The sequence below is a fragment of the Brassica napus genome, chromosome A4 (genome assembly GCF_020379485.1).
Source record: "Brassica napus cultivar Da-Ae chromosome A4, Da-Ae, whole genome shotgun sequence".
Classification (NCBI taxonomy): Eukaryota; Viridiplantae; Streptophyta; class Magnoliopsida; order Brassicales; family Brassicaceae; genus Brassica; species Brassica napus.
The window spans coordinates 9,266,472-9,291,718 of NC_063437.1; the positions used below are offsets into that span (position 1 = coordinate 9,266,472).

General features: G+C 33.1%; 1 protein-coding gene across 1 annotated transcript; it reads right to left on the minus strand.

The window, feature by feature from the left end:
• Nucleotides 1–14,151: 14,151 nt before the first annotated feature.
• Nucleotides 14,152–17,303, minus strand: LOC125607912. The gene is made up of 2 exons (XM_048777425.1): nucleotides 16,418–17,303; nucleotides 14,152–16,034 (listed from the first exon to the last, which is right to left on the minus strand). Exon 2 carries the CDS (start codon nucleotides 15,990–15,992, stop codon nucleotides 15,024–15,026), a length of 969 nt encoding a protein of 322 aa, XP_048633382.1. The 5' UTR covers nucleotides 15,993–16,034; nucleotides 16,418–17,303; the 3' UTR covers nucleotides 14,152–15,023.
• Between the last annotated feature and the right edge of the window lie 7,944 nt (nucleotides 17,304–25,247).

Here is a 25,247-nt window from a genome sequence, read left to right on the forward strand (position 1 = left end):
TATGAGGGAAAGCCAATTAGAAAAGTTTCAGAAGTGATAGTCTTCAGAGCTACTCGTAATTGTTAGAAAAGTATCCAGACCGCAGTTGACAAGAGTTGTGCAGCAGTAATTTATTTGTTTCTTCCTCAAAGTGTTTGCTCAGAAAAGAAATGATTGATTGTAAGAGTTGGGGATCCGACAATCAGTTGTTTAAACATAGGCAGTGAAGATAAGTTCAGAGCAGATATCCATAATCTTTGCAGAATCTCCAGTGTTCATTAAAGTGTATACATCTATGTTATGAGAATTCGGGGACAAATTCTTTTAAGGGGGGAAGAATGTAAAGACCCTCACGAGCAGATAGGATTTTGGTCGATAAAAATCCTGCTCGACCAGTTTGGAGTTGGTTCGACCATAATTAAAATAAAAATCGAGCCAGTAAATTAATCTCTCGACGGGGCAGCCTTATGGTCGAAAGACCATCTCATGATTGTTCTGGTCGATTGTTAATTATTATTGTCGATTTTTATTCATGATGGGGAAATTTATTCAGAGCAGGACGAGATTCGAAGGATAAAAAATATTTAGTCGAAACAATCCAAAAAATATCGACAAAACTCTTAAAATTATTTCTGAACAGTCATATGCCTTGCACCTTCTAGCCTACTTGCTTCCTCAGTAATTAGGTTACATGACATGCACCTACTTGCTTACCTGCTTGCTCATTAGAAGTCCCATGCTAGTCACAAACTGTTTGCTTCAGCTGCTTGTATCTTTCTTCATGGAAAGGAAATGTTCAGCTGCTTGTGTTGCTTGGTGTGCTGAAGCATGTCACCAGCTGTCTAACCTCATCTTTGTCTTTTGTGGGAGCAAACCCTCATCTGAAGCAACTCCTTATGATATAAAATACCCTCTTCTCTCCTCTGGACGTCCTGAAACAGATAGAAAACTAGAGAAAAGTTCAGAGAGAAAGAGAGAAAGAAGAGAGAAAAATCTGTTAGAAAAATTAGTTGAAAAATTGAGAAAAAAATCAGAGAAGAGAAGTGAGCTTGGACGACCCTTTCTCACCATCTTGTGACTTTAATCAGTGAGTATCTGTGTGGTAAAGAGTTGGAGATTTGGTTTCCTGAAGTTGAGAATCACCCATGTTCTCCAGCCTTTGATTTTAATTGGTAAAGATGTAAGTTGTTGTGTGGATCAGTTTTATGTGAGCATTTCGGTTGGATTGACTGCGATTCAGCTTTTTTCTGATTGAGTCCGACCTTTTCTTGATGTGGTACTGATCAGGTTTGGCGTGGCTTCATCTTAAGGTGGAGTATCAGTTGAGTTCAGACAGTGTTTGATTTGAACCGGTAAACTGTTTTGCCTTTTGATCCAGATCAGTTTAGATTGTAACCAGCTGGCTGAGTTGTTGTTCTTCCTCTCTGGATTAATTTCTTAATCCCTTGTGTGGATTTATATTAGTTCAGTTCATGGTCCCCTAGCATCTAGAAACTTAACTGAAACGATTTATGTTTGAACCGAACTGAAGCTGTCTTGAACTTGCCTTTGTAGTTGTCCTGAATCTTGAACTGTGGGGTTGAACCGGACTGATTAACCTTTTTTCCAACCGTTCTGTTATTGGTACAGATGGTCAAGGATAGTGTTCGGATCAGCCGGATCCTTGTGGTGGTTTTAAATCGAGAATATTTCAGAAGTCGAGTGTGATTAGCTTGAGCTCGAGTATAGTCTTTCTTAGCCAATCTCATGGATTTAAAGGTGAGTCTAGATAGATGGTTGATCAATACTAAATGTAGATGATTGATAGGCTTTGTCTCTTGAGCAAATATTGAATTGGTGAGGTGTTTACTTAGTGTAAACACTTAATAAATATTTATGAATGTTCGTAGAGGTTTATTCCGAACTTAAGTACTTGTTCTCAAGTACTAATATATTATATTATTAAATATATGAGTATAAATCATGTGAAGTCTTACTGTATACTCACTCTCCCGAAGTTTCCGTATTACCGTGAATTGTTCCTGCGATATGGAACAAGGTCACGAAGACACGATGATGGAGTCGCACCCTGGAGGCTGTGTAACTGCATACAGCGTTAGATGTTCGATCTTGGAATATCTAATGGAGATGATGGTTATATTTATTTCCCCTCTAGGCTCGGTTAGCCTTGGTGGTTTTCCGGGTTTAGTCTATATATAAATATTATATGTATGAGTGAATGGCGGGTGTCGTGGAGATGATGTTTAAGATAAGATTCACATCGATGGAATGATAGACCTTATATATGTATTTTTATTAGTTGTGGAATATATTTCCACTGCATACACATGAAGTTGATTGCTTGAGATATTATTAATATATGTTAGGGTGAGGGACTAGGTTCACTGCGTAAACTAGTTACTCATGACTCATTTGTGATGCAGGTAACCAGTAGACGGGAGATCTTACTCTAGGACGGGAAGGAACATCATTAGCTAGCGGTAGTTTTATTATCCTTGCAAAGTCGTTTTGATATTTCTTATGTATAAGATTTATTGACCGAAAATCTCGAGGTTAATTTATAACAAATTTTGTAAGATGCTTTAGATTGATATATAAAGAATATTTTTTTTTAAAGTACAGGTTCCATATGATATTAGTCCTTGTCCGGACAAACTAACTATCGGGTATTGCTTCTTAGGATTGAAAAGCCTAGAGTGATATTTGATAGGAGTGTTGGTGTTCTTTGGTTGTTGATCTAAGGCGATCGGAAGTATTCTGAAAACCTAGGATCGATCATCGAGGAACATCAACCGTGTCATTTCCAGACATCTACGATTGGGGGTGTGACAGACACACATCGCCTCCTCATCACCACAAACACGCCCGCTTCTAAATACGTCGAAGATTTGTAAGTCTCCAAGAAAAACTTCAATCCTTCGAAAGAAATTCTCATTTTTCATTTATGATTCATTTTCTAATACTGTTTCTTTATATGTTTCTCACAAATTACAAAAATTCATATTTGCAAAAGTAGGACAAAAATCTGAAATGGACAAGATGGCTAAAAAAAATCTCACACATCCTTAAAAAATCTACATGGACCAAAGAGAGGAAAATAACCATTTTACCTTTATGATGGCTCAATATGGACCATTAGATCAGATCATGTGTCCTTTATAATATTAATTATTATTAGAATGCAAAAAGATATATAAAAGAGAACTCTAATTTTTATAATCAGAAAATATAATTGTTAGCTTAAACTCATTCCGCGTAGGATGTGGATTATCATCTAGTAACTATTGTTAGAACCGTAAACAATTAATGGGAAAAAATAGTTTGACTCTATCATTTTAGTATTATTTCAATTCCTCATTTAATTTTGATACCATTTTTCCCTTAGTCATCCCCTAAACATTACCACAATTATTTTGAAATAAAAATGATGACATTACACACTAACAATGATAACATATCTTGAAGTTAATTGTGACATGGATATTTACATTTAACATTGATTTATATTTTTGATAAAATTTTAAAATATAGTAATAACTCATAGATCATCATTAATATAATAATAAATAATATAATAGTAGAAATAGAAATATGGTAATATTTTATAATTTTTGAAATATTTTTTAATTCTATTTTTTATAATTATATTTTTATTACTAAAAATATTCTTCAAAATTTTATGCAGTTTTTTAAATAGTAATTTTCTAATCCCAATACCATAAAAAAAATTTAACATCGAGGAATTTAAGAAATATTAATTTTTTTACGTTTCGATAGTTATATACCAAACAAAATTTTCTCTTAATTTTAAATAATTTGATTTAATATATTTTAACCAAAATATAAATTAAAAAAATCTTTACAAATCATAATTCTAAACATATATATATTATTAAACATAAATGTTTCGAAAATTATTGTTTATATTTTATTAAATTAATATTGTAAGAAAATAGTAAAATCTAAAATTTAAAACAAATTTATTTTTGAATATGATTCAAATTTTGAAACTTTTATTTCTGCACATGGTAATGGTTCATGGGGAATTGCCACTAATATCACTTTCTTAATACCACTTTTCAACTTTACACTTTTCAAATTTACCATTAAAATTTTAATGGCTAAAGTACCATTATACCCCTAACTAATTAAACCTAAGACTAACTCTTCTCTCCTACATCTCACGATAAATAAATCTCATCATCTCAGATTCAAATCGGCGACGGATTCCGGCGATGACGAGTTCTCCGGCGAGATCCGACGACGCTGCAGAGTTGTCCGGCGAGATCCGACGAAGCTACGGCGAGATTCAACGAAGTTACGAATAGAACCGATGAAGCTACGGCGAAATCATACGAAGCTGCGGCGAGATCCGACGAAGCTACGGCGAGATCCGCCGAAGCTACGGCGAGATCCGACGAAGCTACGGCGAGATCCGACAAAGCTACGGTGAAATCCGATTACTTTGCAAAGGCTTTGAAATCCGACAAATCTACGGTGAAAGCTACGGTGAAATCCGATTACTTTGCAAAGGCTCCCATGGGTGAAGATGTTCAACGAGTCTTCTAATTTGTTCATTTTCATCGATGTGAGCCCCAGCTTTGCTTTGATTTTCAAATTAAAAAAATAGTCTCAGTCTTTGATTTGATTCTCTCCAATCATCTCATCTCTTCTTACAGGTTCCCTTGTCTCATATTCCACTGATTCCACTTCTTTCATTTGAGATCTTGGTGTTTCTCACATTCCTTTTCACATCCACAAGAGTTAAGGTAAGTAGTAATATTTATAAAACTAAATCTTGAAATGAGTTTGTTTGATTCTGATCACAAGCATGGTCTATGTACAGTCTACAGAGAGGGTGAGACAATATATCCCTTGTTGAAGGACGTGGCTCTTTCACCAGATATGCCAGGAGGAAGCAATGCAATGAAACAAATGTTCACTTTTGCCTTGAGATCAGCTAGAAAGGTATTGTTACAGGAAATCATGTTTTAGCGGAGGAAGGTACATCAATGGCTATCTGGTGTGTACTATAATTTATAAAAGCTTATAAATAATTATAAACTCTTATTAATGGATACAATTTTATAAGATGTTATAAATAATACACAAAAGAGGTTCTTCCAGTTTTTATTAGGAACGATCTCCAAGTGGCCTCCTTTATGAGCAAACATAAAGAAAGTGGAGTACTTCTTCATTTTTGTGCAACAATTTCTGAGGTTAACTCTTTGGTCATGTTTTATTATAAGGCTTTGTTATTTACTTCGACACAATCACTAGCTTCGTGTTTTTATATTGCAAAAATACATGTACACACTCTCTTTGATTGTGCGAAACAAGGTTGTCTATGGTAATGCCCTTGAGATATTTAGAACTCCTTTTACATTTTCATAAATACTTAAAAAATTATTGTATAGAAATTATTGAGTTCATGTTTTTATGTTGCAAATGGAAAGGCTTAGATCACAATTAATTATGTCAAACATGATACATACACGAAATGAAGTTTCTAGTACTCAAGACTTTCTCATTGCTGGAAGTAGCAAAATCTTTGAGGTGTTTATTACAATTTAATACTTTCAAGGACTTATAAAATAATAGTCAAAACTTATTCATTTAATGTTTGAGATTTTATTACATTGTTTACATTTATAAAGACTTAGAAAATAATTGTAAAATTTTATTAGTTTCATGCTTTTATGTTGCAGATAGAAATACAAAGTCACCACTGATAGTACCAAATATGATAGAACCCGAGATGAAGTTTTTAGTACACAAATTTGTCTATTCCTGAAAATAGTAATATTCTTGAGGCATGAAGAAACAAATTATTTATAAGTGTATATAAACAATTTATAAAGGCATGAAGAAATTAATGATAAGTCTTTATAAAGGTTTATAAAACATTTATAAAGTCCATCCAATTCTGCAAAATCAATAAGCCTTTATAAATTGTTTATATATTCTAACAAATAATTTATAAACATTTATAAATGATTTTCAAATTTTATAAATGATTTACAAACTTTACAAACTGTTCTTTCATAAACTTCATCTTGGGGTTCTATCAGGGTTTACAAACACTATAAGGGTTTATAAAACATTCACATACCCTTTATAAGAGGTTTATAGACTCTTTAATTCTTTACAAATTATTAATAAGTCATTATAAATGGTTTCTAAACTTTATAAAAACTTTTATGAACTTAATAAATGTTTTATAAACCCTTATAAATGATTTACATACCTTTATAAACCTTATAAATTATTTTACAAACCTTATAAATTGTCTTATAAGCCTTTATAAATGGTTATAGACTCTTATAAATGATTTAAACACCTTCTAACTGATTTATTTTATAAACATTTTAAAACGGTTTATAGACTTTAAAAACCTCTTTATAAGCCTTTATAAATGGTTTATATACTCTTACAAATAATTTATAAACATTTACAAATGATTTTCAAATTTTATAGATGATTTACAAACTTTAGAAACTGTTCTTTCATAAACTTCATCTCGGGGTTCTATCAGGGTTCACAAACTTTATAAGGGTTTATAAAACATTCACATATCATTATTTTTGTATATAATATTTGTAAACTGATTTAGAAGCCTTTATAAATTACTTTTTTATAGATTTATAAGTCTTTATAACTTTTCAATTCCCCTTTATATATCCTCGTATTGGTGTTTACATATCATTATTTTTGTATATAATATTTGTAAACTGATTTAGAAGCCTTTATAAATTACTTTTTTATAGATTTATAAGTCTTTATAACCTTTAAATACGCCTTTATATTTCCTAAACTCGATTGATTTTACAAGAGGTAAAAAACCGGTTTTGTTTTTTATCTTATATAAATTTATATGCCCTTATACATTATTTTTTACAGATTTATAAATTATTTTGGTTGTTTATACAACTTTATAAACCTGAATTCTTTTTTTGTTTTATGAACTGATGAGCTTTTGAAAAAACGATTTATAAATCTTTATAACTTTTAAATACTCCTTTATATATCTTAAACTCATTTGATTTCACAAGAGGTAAAAAACCAGTTTTAATAGGGAAAACATGCTATTTCTCCACGAGAAGTATCGTATCCTCCCATATGTCTCTCAAATTATGACCTCATTCCAGATGTCTCTGAAATAAAAGTTCGAAATCTATTTATCCATGAAAGTATATCATAACTCTTATATATCCCTGAAATAAAAGTTCGAAAGCCATAACCCCATAAAATTAAATTACTCGGTTTAAACCAATAAACTAAAACCATTTTGGTTAATTAAACCAGTTTTAGATCAATAAAGACCTCGTTAAGATCAGACTACACCTATAAACTGAAACTGTTTTGGTTAATTGATCTGATCATGGTTTATAATTTGTGGTTTGATTGATTTAATCTGATCTTAACCGGGTTTTTATTGATCTAAAACTGTTTTAATTAACTAAAACGGTTTTAGTTTATTGGTTTAAACCGAGTAATTTAATTTTATGGGATTATGGCTTTCGAACTTTTATTTCGGAGATATATAAGAGTTATGATATACTTTCATGGATAAATAGCTTTCGAACTTTTATTTCGGAGACATATAGGATGAAGTCATAGTTTAGGAGACATATGGGAGGATACAATACTTCTCGTGGAGAAATAGCACGTTTTCCCGTTTTAATAAGGTCTTATAAAGCTACTAAGATATAACTTTTGTAATAAACCATTTTGTTTTTATTTTATAAGAGATTATAAACTATTTGTAATAATGTGTTATAAAGCTAATGAAATACAAATTTACCATTGAACTTTCTAAATTTAAGCAAACCATAAATCCAAGTCATAAACTCATAATACTCAGAACAAACAAAGTTTACCAAACACGCATAAAACAGATAGTTGTTCACACATAACAATAAGCAAGCGATAAAGTTTTTGTTCATTCCCACATTAGTATTCATTGTAATTCCGAGAAGATATCAACCACCAACTTTTCTCGGATGATTGCAATTTTTTCTTCACTCAGCTTTGTCAAGTCCACTATACGCATTGCATGGCACTCTATCAGCTTCAATGCATAAACTCCACTGTCTTCTATTTTAAGAACCTTAAACAAAAATGTTTTAGTAATATATTAGCAGATAAATTATAATATAAGTTATTTGATCTTAAGAACCTGGATACAAATCTAACATGAAGATTTATAAGCAGTTATAAAGATGTTACCTGTGGGAAACCTTCAGATACAATTTTTATCGAGAACTTGCTTGTATCCATGCTGACATCTTTGAAGAAGTTGCGAATCATGAATGGGAGAGCCATCGCATATGCATTAACGTAAGGGACCAAACTCGCATCTGTGAACTTCATTGCTGCACAATTGAATGCTGTGATACTTCTCTTCTCCAAGTTGACTACAACTCCAAGCCAATACTTCTCTGCTACTGCAATGGCCGAATAGAGAAAATTGATATTTTTCTATATGTTGTACTTATCAAAACCTGTTCCAAATTGGAAACTTTTTTGTCATCTAAAAACTCATCATAAAGCTCATCTATTTCTTCAAGAAACTTCACTCCAACAACTAAGGCAGTTTTGTTCAGAAACAAATCTGGATTGTTTATCTGTCTCAGTTTCAGCATCTCAAAACCTGCTTCAATATGCTGAAACAAAAAAAAAACAAATATTCAGAAAAGCGATCATATAGTTTTATAAAGAAGATTAATATAAATTTATAAGGGATTATAAAGAATTTTTGTTCAAATATAGCCTAACCGTTTTTGAAAGCTTTTTTCCCGGTGTTTCAATATCTGAAAACCACTTTGCGGTTACTATCTCTTGATTGATTCTCAGTTTTCTACATTGTACACTCATACTTATTATATAGGTATCTAGTTTCACCTCATGAAATATATAGTTTTTTATAAAATAAAATCTTACTTTTTTTGTTTGACATTTTCCATTCTCTCATCTTTTCTTTTCTTGTTTTATCAACTGGCTCAAAAGGATGGATAATCGGATGTTTCTTCCTTGCTCCTGTAAACGGTGGCTGTGTATGAATGGATGGTATTTGACCTCTTTCACTTCTTCTTAGTGGAACATTATCTGTATCAGTTTTAATCTTCTTTTGAAGTGGAGGCTCAATATCTTCGTTTACCTACAGACAAAAAAAATTAGTTTTTGCAAAGGGTTATTATGTCTATAAAATAAATCAATATTCATAAAGTTTGGAAAACAAACCTGGCTGTCTTGTTGTACCAATCTCTTTTTAATTTTCATTAGAGTTTGGAAATCAGGAATCTCACAAACATCTCTCATAAGAACCTGATTCATGCAAATTGTTTTTTTTTTTTTTTTTTTTTTTTGTCACCAACATTACAGACTCATATAGACTCTGTGAACCAAGCCGGGAGATGTTGATCCATGTGAACGACGAAAGACGTTTGTTTCCTGACACTGCGTGCTAGGTTATCCGCCTTTGTATTTTGCGTTCTTGGTACATGTATAATCTCTGATCTTGTGAAACTTTCTTTCAAAGTCTTGATATCTTCCAGATAACTTGCAAAAGCTGGCCACTCTTCTGGTTCCGAAACCATCTTCACCAATTGAGAACAATCTGTTGCAAACGTAACATGGTATTGACGTAGATTCCTCATACATTCCATAGCCCATAGAAGCGCCTCCATCTCTGCGTGCAAAGGAGTTAAAGAAGCCCTTACATTCCTTGCTCCCATTAAACCTTCAAAACCTTCTAAAGTACTGAACCAGCCCTGACCAGAGAGCCTATCCCCCTCTTTCCACGAACCATCTGTAAAACACCATCGTCCAGAAATTGGCGGCAAAGATGCTTGAACCTGTGTACCCACCGTTTGGTCCTTCAGAATCTGTGCCTCTGCCCATAGTGTGGATTCCGTTTCCGCCAGCTTAAGAGTGTCCCTAGGGTCTATCTCCAGATTACTAAAAACCTTATTATTTCGTCCTTTCCAAATGTACCACAATATCCAAGCAAAGTGATGATCCTCCATCGGTGGAGCAACTCTCCAGAAAAGGTGATCCATATTTGTAAATAAGGAATTTGTCGGGAAAATAGATGGATTTGTTGGTATTTTTGATAGCGCCCAAACCTGAATTGCTGGAGGACACTCAAAAAACACATGGTTAATTGACTCCTCATCCGCTCCACATCGTGCACAACATCTATCTCCTTGGATCCCTCGCGCCTGCAAATTCTTCCTAACCGCGACACACCCTGAAACCAATTGCCAAAGGAAATGTTTTATTTTTGGTGGGCATCTTATTTTCCAACAAAAAGCCTTTAACATATTAACCGTAGGTCCAATTAATTCTGGTAATTTTTCCCTATCCGGGTAAATCCTCTCTACTTGATAACCTGATTTAACCGTAAATTTCCCATTATTTGTAAAATGCCATCCTTCCCTATCTACCATCTGGGTTCTGCTCAGCGGTATACTCTCTATGATTTTCGCATCCTGTGGGTCTACCAAAGTCCGAATAACCTGCGAATTCCATTGTCGCGTAGTGGAATCAATAAGAGAATCCACTGTGAGGTCGGGGTACAAATTATGTTGATTTTTATTGGCTGGTCTCGGGCGAGTGGTTGGGATCCAAGGATCATTCCATATAGATATAGAAAATCCTGTCCCCACCCTTTTGATTAGTCCTTTGCTTACCAGAGATCTAGCAGACACAATACTCCTCCAGCCATAGGACGGAGAGTATGATCGAATCGGTTCCAAAGGTGAGGCATTCCTATAATACCTACCCTTGAAAACTCGAGAAAATAAAGTGTTCGGCTTTTCTATTAGCCTCCACAGCTGCTTACCAAGCATAGCTGTATTGAAATCAGTGATATCCTTGAAACCTAATCCCCCATCTTCCTTACTGACACATACTTTGTCCCATGATTTCCAATGTAATCCTCGTGTACTGCCCCCAGGACTCCACCAAAATTGTGCTACTGCACTTGTCAATTTTTTGCTGTTGGCTTAGGCAAACGATAACAAGACATTGTATGATTCGGCAATGCCGTAATCACTGACTTGATGATCACTTCCTTTCCTCCTTTTGTAAAAAATTTAAAAGTCCATCCATTGACCCTATTATTTAGGCGATCCTGCACAAAGCTGAAGACTTGAATCTTGGAACCACCAAGATTTTCTGGTAATCCTAAATAAGATCCCATCCCTCCCAAATTCTGTATACCCAAAATATCTCTTAACTCCTGCTTGAGCGAATCTCCAATCTTATGTCCAAATTGAATTGAAGACTTTTCAAAATTTATTAATTGACCAGAAACCACCTCGTATTCCTTCAAAATCCTGAGAATAGTATGACATTCCTCTCTTTGAGCCTTGCAAAAGAACAAACTATCATCCGCAAAAAGCAAATGGGAGATGGATGGACATGCTCTAGCTACCTTAATCCCTGTTAACTGTTTCTCTCTCTCCGCCTTCTTAATATTTGCAATCAGTGCCTCAGTGCACAAAATAAATAAATATGGGGATAATGGGTCACCCTGTCGTAAGCCTCTCTGTGGCACAATGAGACCTCTTGGGTCTCCATTTAGGAGAATCCTATATTGAACCGACGATATACACTCCATCATTAACTTAATCCAATGTTGATGAAAGCCCATTTTCTGCAGAAGTGCTTTAATAAATTCCCATTCTATCCTATCATAAGCTTTACTCATGTCCGTTTTAACCGCCATATACTTCCCTTGACACGCCTTATTAGTCCTCAATCCATGAAACATTTCCTGTGCGATAAGTATATTGTCAGAGATCAACCGACCTGCCACAAATGCCGATTGTGTCTCTGAAACTAGAGAGGGTAAATAGAGTTTCAACCGCTGACATAAAACTTTTGAGATTATTTTATATCCTACATTACAAAGACTAATAGGCCTTAATTCCGTCATCCTTGTAGGTCGTTCTGTCTTTGGAATCATACATATATGAGTAATGTTTAACCTTGGATCCATTTCCCCCGACACCAGAAAATTGTTCACCATCTCCACCAGATCACTCTTAATGATATGCCATGAATGTTGAAAGAAAAGAGCTGTCATGCCGTCCGGTCCTGGCGCTTTTTCTGGATGCATCATGAATAGGGCCTCTTTAACCTCCTCCTCCGTCGCCAATCGCAATAATCGTTGGTTTATCTGAGGAGTAATCCCCGGGACTATCTTAGATAGAAAATTGTCAAACTCTGATGGAGAGGTGGAACTAAATAATTCTTCAAAGTAGTCGACTGCTACTTTCTCTACTCCATTATCCTCCGTAATCCAATTTCCTGCTGCGTCATGTAGGCCGACTATCCGATTACGTACCCTCCGTTGTTTAGTGAGGGCGTGATAAAATTTCGTATTGAGATCCCCCGACGAGTACCACATATTTCTACTTTTCTGATGCCAGTACTCCTCCTCGTCCTTATATGCCTCTTGCAACTTCCTGGATACCTCCAATATCTCCTCTTGTGATCTAGTATCATCAGTTTGTACCTCCTCAAGAGCCTTCTGTAAATCCGCTATTTTGTCCTTCCCAAAAGGTGGATTATTTTTCCGCCATTTTGCTATTTTATGCCGACAATTACTAATCTTATCCACAATACCATTCCCACTGCCTTCCTTAGATGTCGACCATCCCCTTGTAATCGATTCCATTAGGCCATCCTGACCAACCCATCTCTTATCAAATCAAAACTGACCTCTCCTTCTAACCACCTTATCTTCTAGATAAGCTACCACCGGACGATGATCAGATGCCACCAATCTCAAATATTCAGTATGAGAACATGGGAATAGTGTGTGCCATTCTTCATTTGCTAATGCACGGTCTAGACGACATCGCACCGTTACTGTCCCTTTTCCTGTACCTCTTCGCCCTTGCCATGACATTTTATTTCCCTTCGCAGGGAACTCCAATAATCCACTATTTCTAATCATATTGTTAAAAGGAACAAATGATGCCGCACTCCTTAGAGGTCCACCCTCTTTTTCATGATTTCCCGTAATTTCATTTAAGTCGCCAATAATAAACCAGGGGTCTGATCTCGAAAGTCCATATCTAGTCAAGCGTTCCAATACTTGTTCCCTCAAGTCCGTAACTGGATCCCCATAAACAAATGTCAAAAATACCGTTTTTCCCAAAGCCACTGCTTCCACGTCTATCATTCGATGACTTGAATATATCACCTTGACTTGATAATCATTATTATAATAAAGCGCAAGTCCTCCACTCCGTCCTACTGGATTCACTGTGACTAAATTATCATATCCAAAATGTGATTGAAACTCTTGAACGAACCCAAAATCTTGTTTAGTTTCTGATAAAAATAAAAAATCTGGTTTATGTTTATGCCATATTTCCCGTAAATAACTTATAGTCCAATGGCTTCCCATGCCTCTGCAATTCCAACTAAGTACTCTCATTATAAAAACTGCGAAGAAGCTCCCTAGAGCCATTTAATTTGGGTTTAAAGATGCCCTGAAATCTCAACCACCCTCCCATAAAGTTCAACCAAAAAATCCACGCTAAAACCTTATGTACCAACATAGTCACACAATCCCATAATACTGAATTTTGACAAACTCTCGGATTGGACTTATGGGAATGAGAACTTTTGCCATCCTTTCCAAATAGAATATTGGTTTCCAAATAGGCACTACCTTCCTGTTTACTTCCTACCCAAGTAAATTCAAAACTCTTCAGTTTCATTTTGTCTTCTTGCATTCGGAAATATTGTATTAACATTTGTTTAAAAACTTCAGCTACAATACGTAGCAATCCTTTGTCCAAAAACGTAAGAAGCCCTGTATAAACCTCTATCATTCCTCTATGTAAAAGAGACCGTGAAACCCTTACTTTATGCCACCTTATTACCAACCAGAAAAAAATTTGACTTATAACCTCACTTGCCAAGTTGCCAAACACCCTTCCGTCTAATAACCGTGTAGTCTGTCCATGGTTTGATGAGACCAATGAACAGACCTGATACCCCCACCCTTCATTATGCATGAACAAGCACCAAATGATCCAATTTAATCCCAGCCTCCATCTCTTCTCCTCAGTTCTCAACAGAAACCACTGTAGCACCAAGATCCTCCCAAAACCTAACTCCCGTATGCCAATATAAATGCAAAAAACATAACCAACTTTAAATTTATTCCAACGACAATAATAGCCAAGAGCTGCATACACTGCAGTACCAAAATAAAACCAGATAGACCCCAAACCCAAACACAAATAAATGCTCACTGAGCTTATTTTTAACACATGAAAAAAGACTCCCAATCCCGACTGAAATACATCGTTTATTGTGCTATCCATAAACTAATTATCCTGTTTTTTCCGAGTTCTTTGGGTTTAATGGACCCTTCTCCTCAGCTTGCTTGGCTCCCTTCTCCTCAGCTTGCTTGGCTCCCTCTCCCCCTCCTCCCTGACGCTTGCTTGACTTAGAAACACCATTCTTACGCGGTGAGAGAACAGCCTGAACAAGCCGCATCTTAGAGGTTCCTACTGCTATCCCTGGTGGCTTCTTAAACAAAATCTTACGAGCTCCCTTCTTCTTCTCCTCCCCTCCCGCTTGGACATCGTGATCCCCATTCCCACCCAATTCCGCCTCCCCCTCAGCTACACCTCTCATATCCTCATCAGCCTTAACCGTTTCCTCGTCCGTAAGGGATTGGAAATCATCAGCTCCCTCCGCTAGCTCCTCCTTGCGTTCCTCAATCACCACTGATTCATCAGGCTTCAAAGTCACATTGGCTTCAATAGCATTTCCCTTACCCACTAAGGCCATAGCCTGTTCCAAATCATTTACCAAGTTCGCTATCTCCGTACTATCTCCTATCTCCCCCTCCAAATCCATAGCAGTAGCCCTTGCTCCACTCATCGCAAGCTTGTCACCGGTGGATTCCGGTAATGCCAGCTGTGGTTTCTCCACCTTGTGCAAATTTCTCGACACCCTCCCTGAGCTCCCAATCTCGCCCTCTTCCTTTGGCTCCTCTCGCTCCCTTTCTATGGTATTTCGTGCGGTCCTTGCGCCCCGTTGATACCTGTGTCTATCATCTTGGACTGAGTACCTTGGTTGTTCCCAACGGGTATTACGTGACCTTGATCGTTCTTCCTCTCCTCTGTTGGTGGTACGATAGGATGAGGGCCTCTTGCTTCCTCTTTCCGGGACCTTGACCCACTTAGCCTCTGGTTCCTCATACATTTTCCTTTACCTTTGCCATAGTAACCTCTCTGATCATTTAAAACCTCCTGATTGCCTGCTTCCCCATTGATCACCACTCCCTTATAACTCCTTGCCCGATCCTCCGTTTTTCCTTCTGTTCCGTCCTTAGTTTCTTGTTTCTTTGGAGGATTCGGATTCAACGGGCATTGGTCCTCGTCGTGACACAGCTTGAAACATAGCTTGCAAAACCCAAACAACTTGTCGTATTTGAGGAAAACCGGCGCCTCTTCCTCCTCATAGAACTCACCGCCTTTGAAATCAACCGTTGTTTCAAAGCACAATTCCTTAGCAGCATCCATAACCACCCTCATCTTGCCAAAGTCCAAATCCACGTCTGTGGTCTCTCCAATAGCATCCCCTATGCTCTGGAATGTTGCTGTCGACCAGAACTCCAGCGGGACTCCCTCCACTTTGATCCAAAAAGGAATCTCATATGGGAAGTTTCTAGGCATACGTGGTTGCCATCTTGCCAACGCGAGCATCCAGTAATCAAAATGATACGGCTGCATCTCCAGAACCGCTTCAATGTCTTCCTCTCTCTCAAAGTGGAACTGGAACTTCCCCATTCCCAAATCAGCGCCCGTTACCCTCTCTTCCACCTTCCAGATCTTAGGTAGCATTACCAGAAGCGCATCAACCTTTTGCTTCTCCGGATTCATGCATCTCCCCACCAATGTCAAAGCATAGCTTTTGATCAGGTCCGAGTTATCAAAGTGAGGAACAGAAATCTTTAACCTCTTCCGAGCCATCTCGCCGTTCTTCGCATCTCCCCCCTTACCCACTAGCTGTCCCTGAGTCATTGCAAAAAGAACCAAAAGCCTCAAAGGGAGAATAATAAAATTATATGTAAAACAAGTCGAGACTGTGAAACCACGGAACTCCATCGATCTCCTTTTATAGTCAAAACCACTCCAGCAAAAAATATTTCCCCAATCAAATCCATTAAAACCATATCTGTTCCAGATGATTTCCAGGATCACTATGATTCCCAATCTCCTCATAACCATCTTAATAAAAAGCTGAAATAAAATCACCATAAGCTTAAATCTTTCCTCAACCCTCCCAAACCAGATCTCTATTTCCAAAACTTGAAGAAAACAATCCCATGAACTAATATTCCAATCCACCATATGACCAGAGAGAAATCTTGTTTTACGATTGGTGATACGCATACCTCTCAAATCTGATAATTGATTTGCCGAGAACCTAATCTCCACACCAGATCGGGAAAGAATCCAGATTCTTCGAGCCACCATCATCCCCCTGATCTCCTCGATCTCCTTGACTCCCCCAAAAATCCCTAGCCACCATCATCCCATGCAAATTGTTTAAGAGGCCTTTATCGATCATGAAATATTTTATAAAGCTTTATAAAATGCCTCATTTGTACCCTTTCCACTACGACTTTCTTGGGAAAGGAGATCAAACTTAGGAGACATAAATGTTGGAGTAGGCGATGTAACCTGCAAACAAAATATTTGAAAATTAGATGTTTATGATATATACATTAAACTTTACAAGGCCTTATAAAACTATATTAATTTTGTACCCTTGTATCAAAGTTTGGAGTATTGAATGTTGGAGTAGGCGACATAACCTACAAAAGAAATAAGAAATTCAATTTGCCAAGCACTAAATCAAAAAATTTATAAACCTTTATATCCTAGTTTAGATTCATACCTGCGATGTTTGTTTCAAGCAACTTTCAGATTCAAGTTTTTCTGTGTCTTCGTCTTGAGTGATTTTTTGTGTAGTCTCATTTTTCCCAAGTATATTCTCTTCTTCCCTTAGATGATATGTACCAGATTTTGCTTCTTCATCACATATCTCTTCTTCATTTTCATCATCTTGTGCACTTTTTTTATCACCAGAGTTTGCTTCTTCATCAATTGTATCTTCTTCATTTTCATTAGCTTGTGCACTTCTTCTATCACCAGAACTAGCTCCATTCTCACAATCTTCTTTGTTTGGTGAACCGTCATTAAACTTCAAAAAAGTGAAATCGTTAGAGAGAGAATAACACGTGAAATTTGATAAGTAATTGGTAAAATTCAGTTGCTTACCTTAACTCTTAAAGTATTCTGGATCACTAATACTCGCTTATCCAAATTACGAACCATTTGGATAAGCTTATCAAGTTTCTCGCTGTCAGACATGGAATGATCTTCATCTTTCTTTTTCTCTTCATCTTTTTTTTCCTCTTCATCTTCGCTATGGTTCAGATCTTCACCATGATCTCCATCTTTGTCGTTTGTGTTGCGCTTTTGACCTATATCTTCTGTTGCAACAAACATATCCACAAAACCTTGCACCCAATCTTTTCTCTTCATTTTGTATCCTTGTTGAACTAGTTTCACAACACTGTGAAAGTCAGCATCTTCTATATGTGTTGCCCCCACCAAATGTTTGTATTCCTCACCCAATCCAATCACTGTGTTAACCTCAACCTGTAGAATAAATAAAACAAATCTCTGTAAGCCTCATATATATAAATTTATAAGTCCTTATAAAACTATATTTACAATCCTTTATAAATAAACGTCACATTTACAATCCCTACAAGACACCGATTTGTGGACCTTTTCAAGGAGTCTCTACAAATCCATTTTTCAAACTATACAATACGAATATATTTATAGATGTTTATAAAACTCACATTGTTTTTCTTCTCCAGCTCTAACACTTCAGTTATTGTCGGAGTGCTTATTGAGTCCCAATGTAGACACAATGGATCTGAAGAAGAGGATGTCTCGCATGGTTTTACCAAAGATTTACCAAGCACATTCACTGATGACATTGCCCACAAATTTATGGCTAGCGTAAAACCCTTCACTTCATAACTATCTTCTGCCCAGGAACTTACACTCAAACTTTTTACACTTCTCATCAAGATTTTATAAGCAATTTTACCCCAAGCCACCTTGGGTAAGCGATAGTTCATATAACGCATCAACCTGTCTTTTGGGATTTTAGAACTCGGGTTTTTTGCCATAATTACCGCTTCTGTGATTATTGCTGTTCCAAGGGATACTCTTTCTAGTGTTTCCATTCTTCGTGCCTACTCTCTAAACATTTCATACAACGTTGATACCGTAAACTTATCACCCTTGGACAGCATCCAAAGGTATGGCTTCTTCTTTATTTTGAACTGCAGCTCTGTTATTGTCTGATCTTCCTCACAACGTAAGCCTGTTGTCAGATGAAATTCCCTTAGTGAAAACCTCATAGGCTTGTCCGAGAAAGTAAACCAGAGATCCTCTCCTTGCGTCAATACTCTTCGCTGCATCAGAAAATGGAACAACTCTTCTGAAAATTGAACCCTGCTCCTTTTAACCAGCTTCAAAATGCCCCCAATGTGAGAGTTCTCTATCAAAGATAACTCTTTTTTTCCTAATATTTCTGCTACCTTCTGGACATAATCAATCCTTTGAGTGATGGATTATCGCTTTGGAATTATCTGGTGGTTCTCCAGCTTCATAAACCCTCATAGGCAATCTCAATGTTGTGCAAAACTCGTTGCTATCTAACTGCAGTACAAGACAACACTTCTTGAGTTCACACGTCTTATAATTACTTGAAACCCAAATTTATAAGGGCTTATAATGTTTCAAAACAAAACTTAATGTTCACTATCGATACTCTTTCTCTTAGATCTAACTAGGGACATAATCCTCAGCCAATCTTATTCTATTTTCTTATAACAGAAATAACAAATTCAATAAATGACTTGAAACAAACAAAAAGATACACAAATTTAGGAAATTACTTGTAGAGAATCGTGAAGAGGAGATTCGTGAATAGGAGAATCGCTAAGAGGAGAATCGTGAAGAGAAGACGACATTTTTGAGATGAGATTTTTGAATCGGGATTGTTATTGTCGCGATTCGTCATCACCGGTTGCTTTTTCCAGAGAGATGTTGTGACTCGTGAGGGAGAAGACCTTTTCTCTTCTTCGCCGTGAGTTTCGCCGTCGTGACTATCGTCGTCCGCCGTGAGTATCGCCGTCCGTCGTGGAGATTCGTCGGGGGGGGGGGGGGAACCAAAACCTTATCTCTTTCCATTTCTCTGATTTAGTTAGGGGGTACTTAGGTCATTTACCCATTAATGAATAAGGCATTTATGAAAATGTCCCTTTAGTTGTGGTATAGTTGAAAAGTGGTATCCAATAAAGTGTAAAAGTAAAATTTCCCCTTAGTTCATGAAAACACCTACTTTGTTATAAAACAGTATTTACAAAGTTCATATTGCTAGATTTTCCCTTTTAGCAAAAAATATAAACAATTAAGATTTTGGCCTTACAAAAATATTTTCTTTATTTTCTGTGTAGCGAAAACCATCTACACCAATTTACTTAAAAAGTAATTTTGTAAACCAAACCATGACTTAGATTGAAGCTTAGGACTGAAAAAAAAACACACTAGTTTTTAAATAATCTTATGGAAGTGGTGTTCAATCCGGATATCGGTTCGGTTTCGGTTCGGTTTTTTTCGGTTTTTGGTATTTCGGTTAGTAAAATATAACTACCATTCTAAATCCATATTTACTTCGGTTCGGTTCGGTTTATATACCGTCGGTTTTCGGTTTATTCGGTTTTATACCAAAAAAAATAATTATTTTGTTTGAGATAATAATATATAAATTTTAGAGTCATATTGTCAACACAATCATTTATTAAAAATATATTACATGTTCAAATAAATGAACAAAAAAGTAAAAATGTTTCTACCATCAAATAAAATAATCAAATCTATAACTAAAATCAAAGTTTGAATTTTGAAAATAAAATATGAAACAAAACAGAAACATGAAAGAAAAGTTTTTCCACTCTTTCATATTTAGTGTTCATTAAAGTCATGTTTTTTCAATTGAAAATTTTCAATTAATTATTGTCCATAAAATTTATAATCTTCATATTAATTTAGTGAAGACTAAAATAAATTAAAATGATCAAAAAAAAACTTAGAAAATAAGATGTCTGAATTGCGATGTATTGTTATTTAGTTATAGTTCAAGTGTTTTACAAATTAAGGTTTTTTATTACTATAAAATTATGGTAATAGTTATTAACACAAATTTAACTTATGTAACAAATAGATTTTCATGTATTGTTATAAAATAGATACATATTTACATGTTTCTACTTTTAATCGGTTTTGTTCGGTTTATTCGGTTTAATCGGTTATATACCAAACCATATCCAAATCCTACGGTTTTTATAAAATTATATCCATTCGGTTTATATGGTATATACCAAAACCAAACCATATTGTCTATTTCGGTTCGGTTCGGTTCGGTACGGTTCGGTTTTACCATATTGAACAGCCCTATATGGAACTGAAGCTCACACGTCGTACATCATATTCACATACATGTTATCAATAACTCTATTTTGTTGTAGATAAAACGGAGAAGAATACAACATGAACTATTTTCTTTATAAACACCATATAAGAAATACATTACAAAATCGTTCTCTCTCCCTGCGGTTAATGGTGACCGCAAAGGAGATTTTCCGCAGGATCCAAACTATTCTGATCAAAGCATTGGTCAGTTTCTCAATGTTTATGTATCTTTTATTCTGCTATCTAGTTGTGAAGATTTCTTTTTGCTGTGAATTGAAAGGAAATTTTCATTCTTTTCAATTTGCTATTGCAATCTCCAGTTTGGAATCTGTAACATGGCCGCAGACAAGAAATATGATCTAATTTTGTTGAATCAAAGATAAAGTTGTAAGGAACTCATCATAACCGCTTTGCTCATGGAAACCACCATGGTTTGTCATCATCACAGAGATAAAAGTTCAACATGTTTATTGGTGGATAGTGGTGCTTCATTAATGGAGATGCATTTTTTTATGTATGGTGATATTTTTAGAATTGTTGAAAATTAGCAGTTTTACTTTCTATTTTTTTAAGAGAATCATTAAATTGGATTCTTTATCAAATATTACCTACAAATCCTATTTAGAATTTGGTCAATGTTACATTGTTATACAACAACAAAAATTACAAAGAAAAGATTGGAATTTCATCAAAAAAAATGATAGCCAAATAGAAATGGTGATGCCTGATAAGAAGCAAGATAGTTTAGAAGAAAATTTCTTCGTATTTGAGTATTTGTGTTGTAATGTTCAATAATGTTAACTTTGCATTTGGTTGTATTTTTATTATTTTCTATATTTTAATTGTAATATTACATTTTATTTAAATAAAATAGTTGACCAAAAAGGTTTTTGGGATGAAATAAGAGAAGAAGTGAAAGGGAAATGGTTTGTGTGTATAAGAAAAATCTCAAATAAGTATGTGGTAATTACCATAATTAAAAAAATAATAAGCAAAATAATAAATATTATAAATTTGTGCACTAAACAAGTTATAAAAATATTAATTTATTTTATTAATATTTTATCTGATTTCAATGTTTCTAGTGAAAAGTCATTCATATATGGTAAACCTCTAATAAGATATTTCATTCTTATACTTATATTTTCATGATTAAATCATCCATATATGAAAAATGGAATATTGTCATCAAACACAGATAAATTTCTCAATGCATATTGTTAACTATTCTAATATCAGTTACCACAACTAAAAGAAGTTTATCAAAGTTAAAATTGAAAATAGTTATTTGTTGTCTAATATTTCACACATGACATAAATAAATTGACTATGTTATCAATTAAGACTGTTATGATTCAAAATTATTGAAATTATGAATCATTTTGCAAGAAAACTATATTTTTACCGTGTTTAAATTTACTGTTTTTAATAGATAGTTAATGTGATTCGATTTTTTATGAAAATGTTATTTATTTTATATTAATGTTTTGTAATTTTTGATAAAAAATAGATCAAAGGGATAGTTTAAAAATCATATTAGGTCAATGTAAAATGTTAGACCAACACTGCTAATATATTCTCTGAGCTCTCAGTTCACACTCTTTACTATTTCTTTTTAGTTATTTTTTTCTAAAAAGCTACATAATTTTTTTTTATAGTAGAGATGTTCCAATAATAGCTTAGAAGTTAGAAGGGTATAAAAGGTTTATGAAAAGATATTAGTATTCATAGACTTTAAATGTTGTTAAGTTATCAACGTAGACCACAAATCTGTATTTTATTTTTTTAATTTACGAATCAAGTAAAGTTTTGATTTAATCCAAGTGTAAACTTGACATCACTGTGCTTTAATGATTTTTTAATAAAGGCCTAAAATATATATAAGAAACGAAACATGAAGAATACACTACTAAAATCATAGTTAATCAACAAAATAAAAAATTATTGATTAAGCAGACACTATTTATACTAGAAAATCCTGACAAAAAAATTTACACTAGAAAATAATCAGAAAGGATATAACTTCACATTTGCGAAATTGGATGATTGACATCCAGTTGATGCATATGAATTTTCTTCTTTACCCCACCATTGTTCTCCTCTTAAGCTACATCCAATTGTAAATTTGACTTACCTTTGCATTTTTTGGATAAAATATACTCCATCTGTTTCACAAAGATAAATTTTTAACCATTTTTGCACCTATTAAGAAAACACATAAAATCACTATAATAAATGTATCATTTTCTACAATTTTCAATATTTTTTAACCAATAATGATTCAATAAAATTAATTAATTTTTTTGAAACTTACAACTTTTTCATAGAAAACACAAGATATCTATCTTTGTCAAACAAATTCTTTTTCTAAAACATCTATCTTTTTGAAACGGATGGAGTATGTAAGAAACAAAACATGAAGAATACACCACTAAAATTATAGTTAATCAACAAATTAACAAATTTAAAAGATTTACATTAGAAACAGAAACTATTTACTAGAATAATTAGTTAATTTTTACCAAAAATACAAATCTTATTATATAAAACTTGGTTTTTTAAAGTTGCTAATTAACATGATCGTGACACATAGCTATTATATGTTTAATATTGTGACATGTGTTAACTATTTCACAATGAAAAATATATATACTAAGATATTAACAAAAACAAATTTTATTAAAAAAATATTATTATATATATTATTTAATAATAATTTTCCTTTTTTTAATCCTAATCAAAAGATAATTGCAAAAGATTATTTGATAATAATTTTCTTTCTAATATTGTGACATGTGTTTAAATATATAAAAGATTAAAAATATATATAATAAGATCATAAAAACGAATTTCGAAAAAACTATTTTTAACAATTATTTAATAGTAAAAGCGAATTTAAAAAAAAATATTTAGTAGTAATGTTTTTAGAAATTTTCCTTTTTCAAAATCCTAAAAACAGATTTGAAAAAAATTTATTTAATATAATTTTTCTTTTCTAAACTTTTAATGAAAATATAATTATAACAGATTATATTGAGCGTGGTTCTTCAAAATTGCTAATTAACATGATTATGACACATGGTAGTTATATATTTAAAAATGTTATATATATTAAACTATATCACAATCAAAAATATATATACTAAAATAATAAAAATTATTTTTCTTAAAAATTAATTCTAAATATTATTTAAGAGTCTTATTATAATAATTATTATTAGTACTATTTTTATTATTATTATTAGTATTATTATTATTTTTATTATTATTTTTCATTATAATGTTTGTTTTAAAATATACTAAAGATAAGGAATTATAAAAGATAAACATTAACTTTTAAGAAAACAATGTTAAACAAATACGAATTGTAAAATCTTACAAGTACAATAAATTATTAACATGAAACAAACTAACTTTAAAATAAATAACATTACTTTTTTAAAAGCATAATTAAAAGAAAATTGTAAAAGTAATCTTATTATTTTCTTATAAGTGAATAACTTTTCTTTTTGATAGATAATTGTATGTTAAAAAAATATGACAAAAAAATGGCTCCAAATATTTTGCATCTATATTTAGGTTTAAGCTTCCACATATTATTTTTACAAAACACAATAGTATTTACGTGAAAAGTATTACCTGAGTATTTTCTTTTAATTTTTTGATACAATTTAACCTTTTATTATCCTTATTACATCTTATGATGCTAGCATAACTTTTAATTTTGATGTTATTGTCGTACATGAGAATGTGTGCATATGATAAATATGTGTTTGTATGTATAAGACAAAATATATAAATAATTAAACATAATTTTTTATTAAAAATAGTTGTATAAAAATCTAAAAGAAATAAAATAATTAATTTCCTTTTTAAAAGTCTAAATAAAATAAAAATGTAAACGTAATCTTATTTTTATTATAATTAACTAACTTTATTTTTTTAATAATTTTGTGTTAAAAAATATAAACCAAAACTAACATCAAATATTTCAACTGATATGATTGTGATATGTGTCAATTAAAAAAGTAGATTGTGAATGTTTCAATAAAAACTTCCATTATGTGAAAATAACTTTTTTTTTTCTTAAAATCTTAAATAAAAGAGATTTATAAAAGAAAATTCTTTTATAATCTTAACCAATCCAAAAATTTTCCTTTTTTAATCGTGACTAGAGAGAATTGTAAAATTTTATTTAATAGTAATTTTTACTTTTAAAATTTAATGATAAACATGAGAGTAACAATTATTCAATTTACAAGAAAAAATTGTAAAAATATTACTGATTTTGAAAATTGCAACTTTTAAAATAGTTAATATTAACAGGAAATAGTTATTTGATAGAAATTTTATTTTTTAAATCCTAGACAAAATATAATAGTAAACTTTTTATGTAATATTAATTTCCTTTTATTAAATCCTATAAAACTGTAAACGAATTTGTTTTTCCTTTTTTATAAAAAATCCTAAACAAAAGAAATTTTTATATAATTATTAAGTCCTAACAAAAAAAAAGAATTGTAAAACTTTATTTGATATTATTTTTAAAAGAGTGTTTGATGACGAACATGATACTAAAAATTATTTAATTAACAAAAAAGTGTAAAATTAGTATTGATACCAATTGTAAAAATAGCAATTTTAAAAAATATTTATTAATAA

Excerpts from the sequence above, each read along its gene's own strand:
- LOC125607912 (XM_048777425.1), bottom strand. The coding sequence starts at position 15,992 with ATGGCTCGGAAGAGGTTAAAGATTTCTGTTCCTCACTTTGATAACTCG.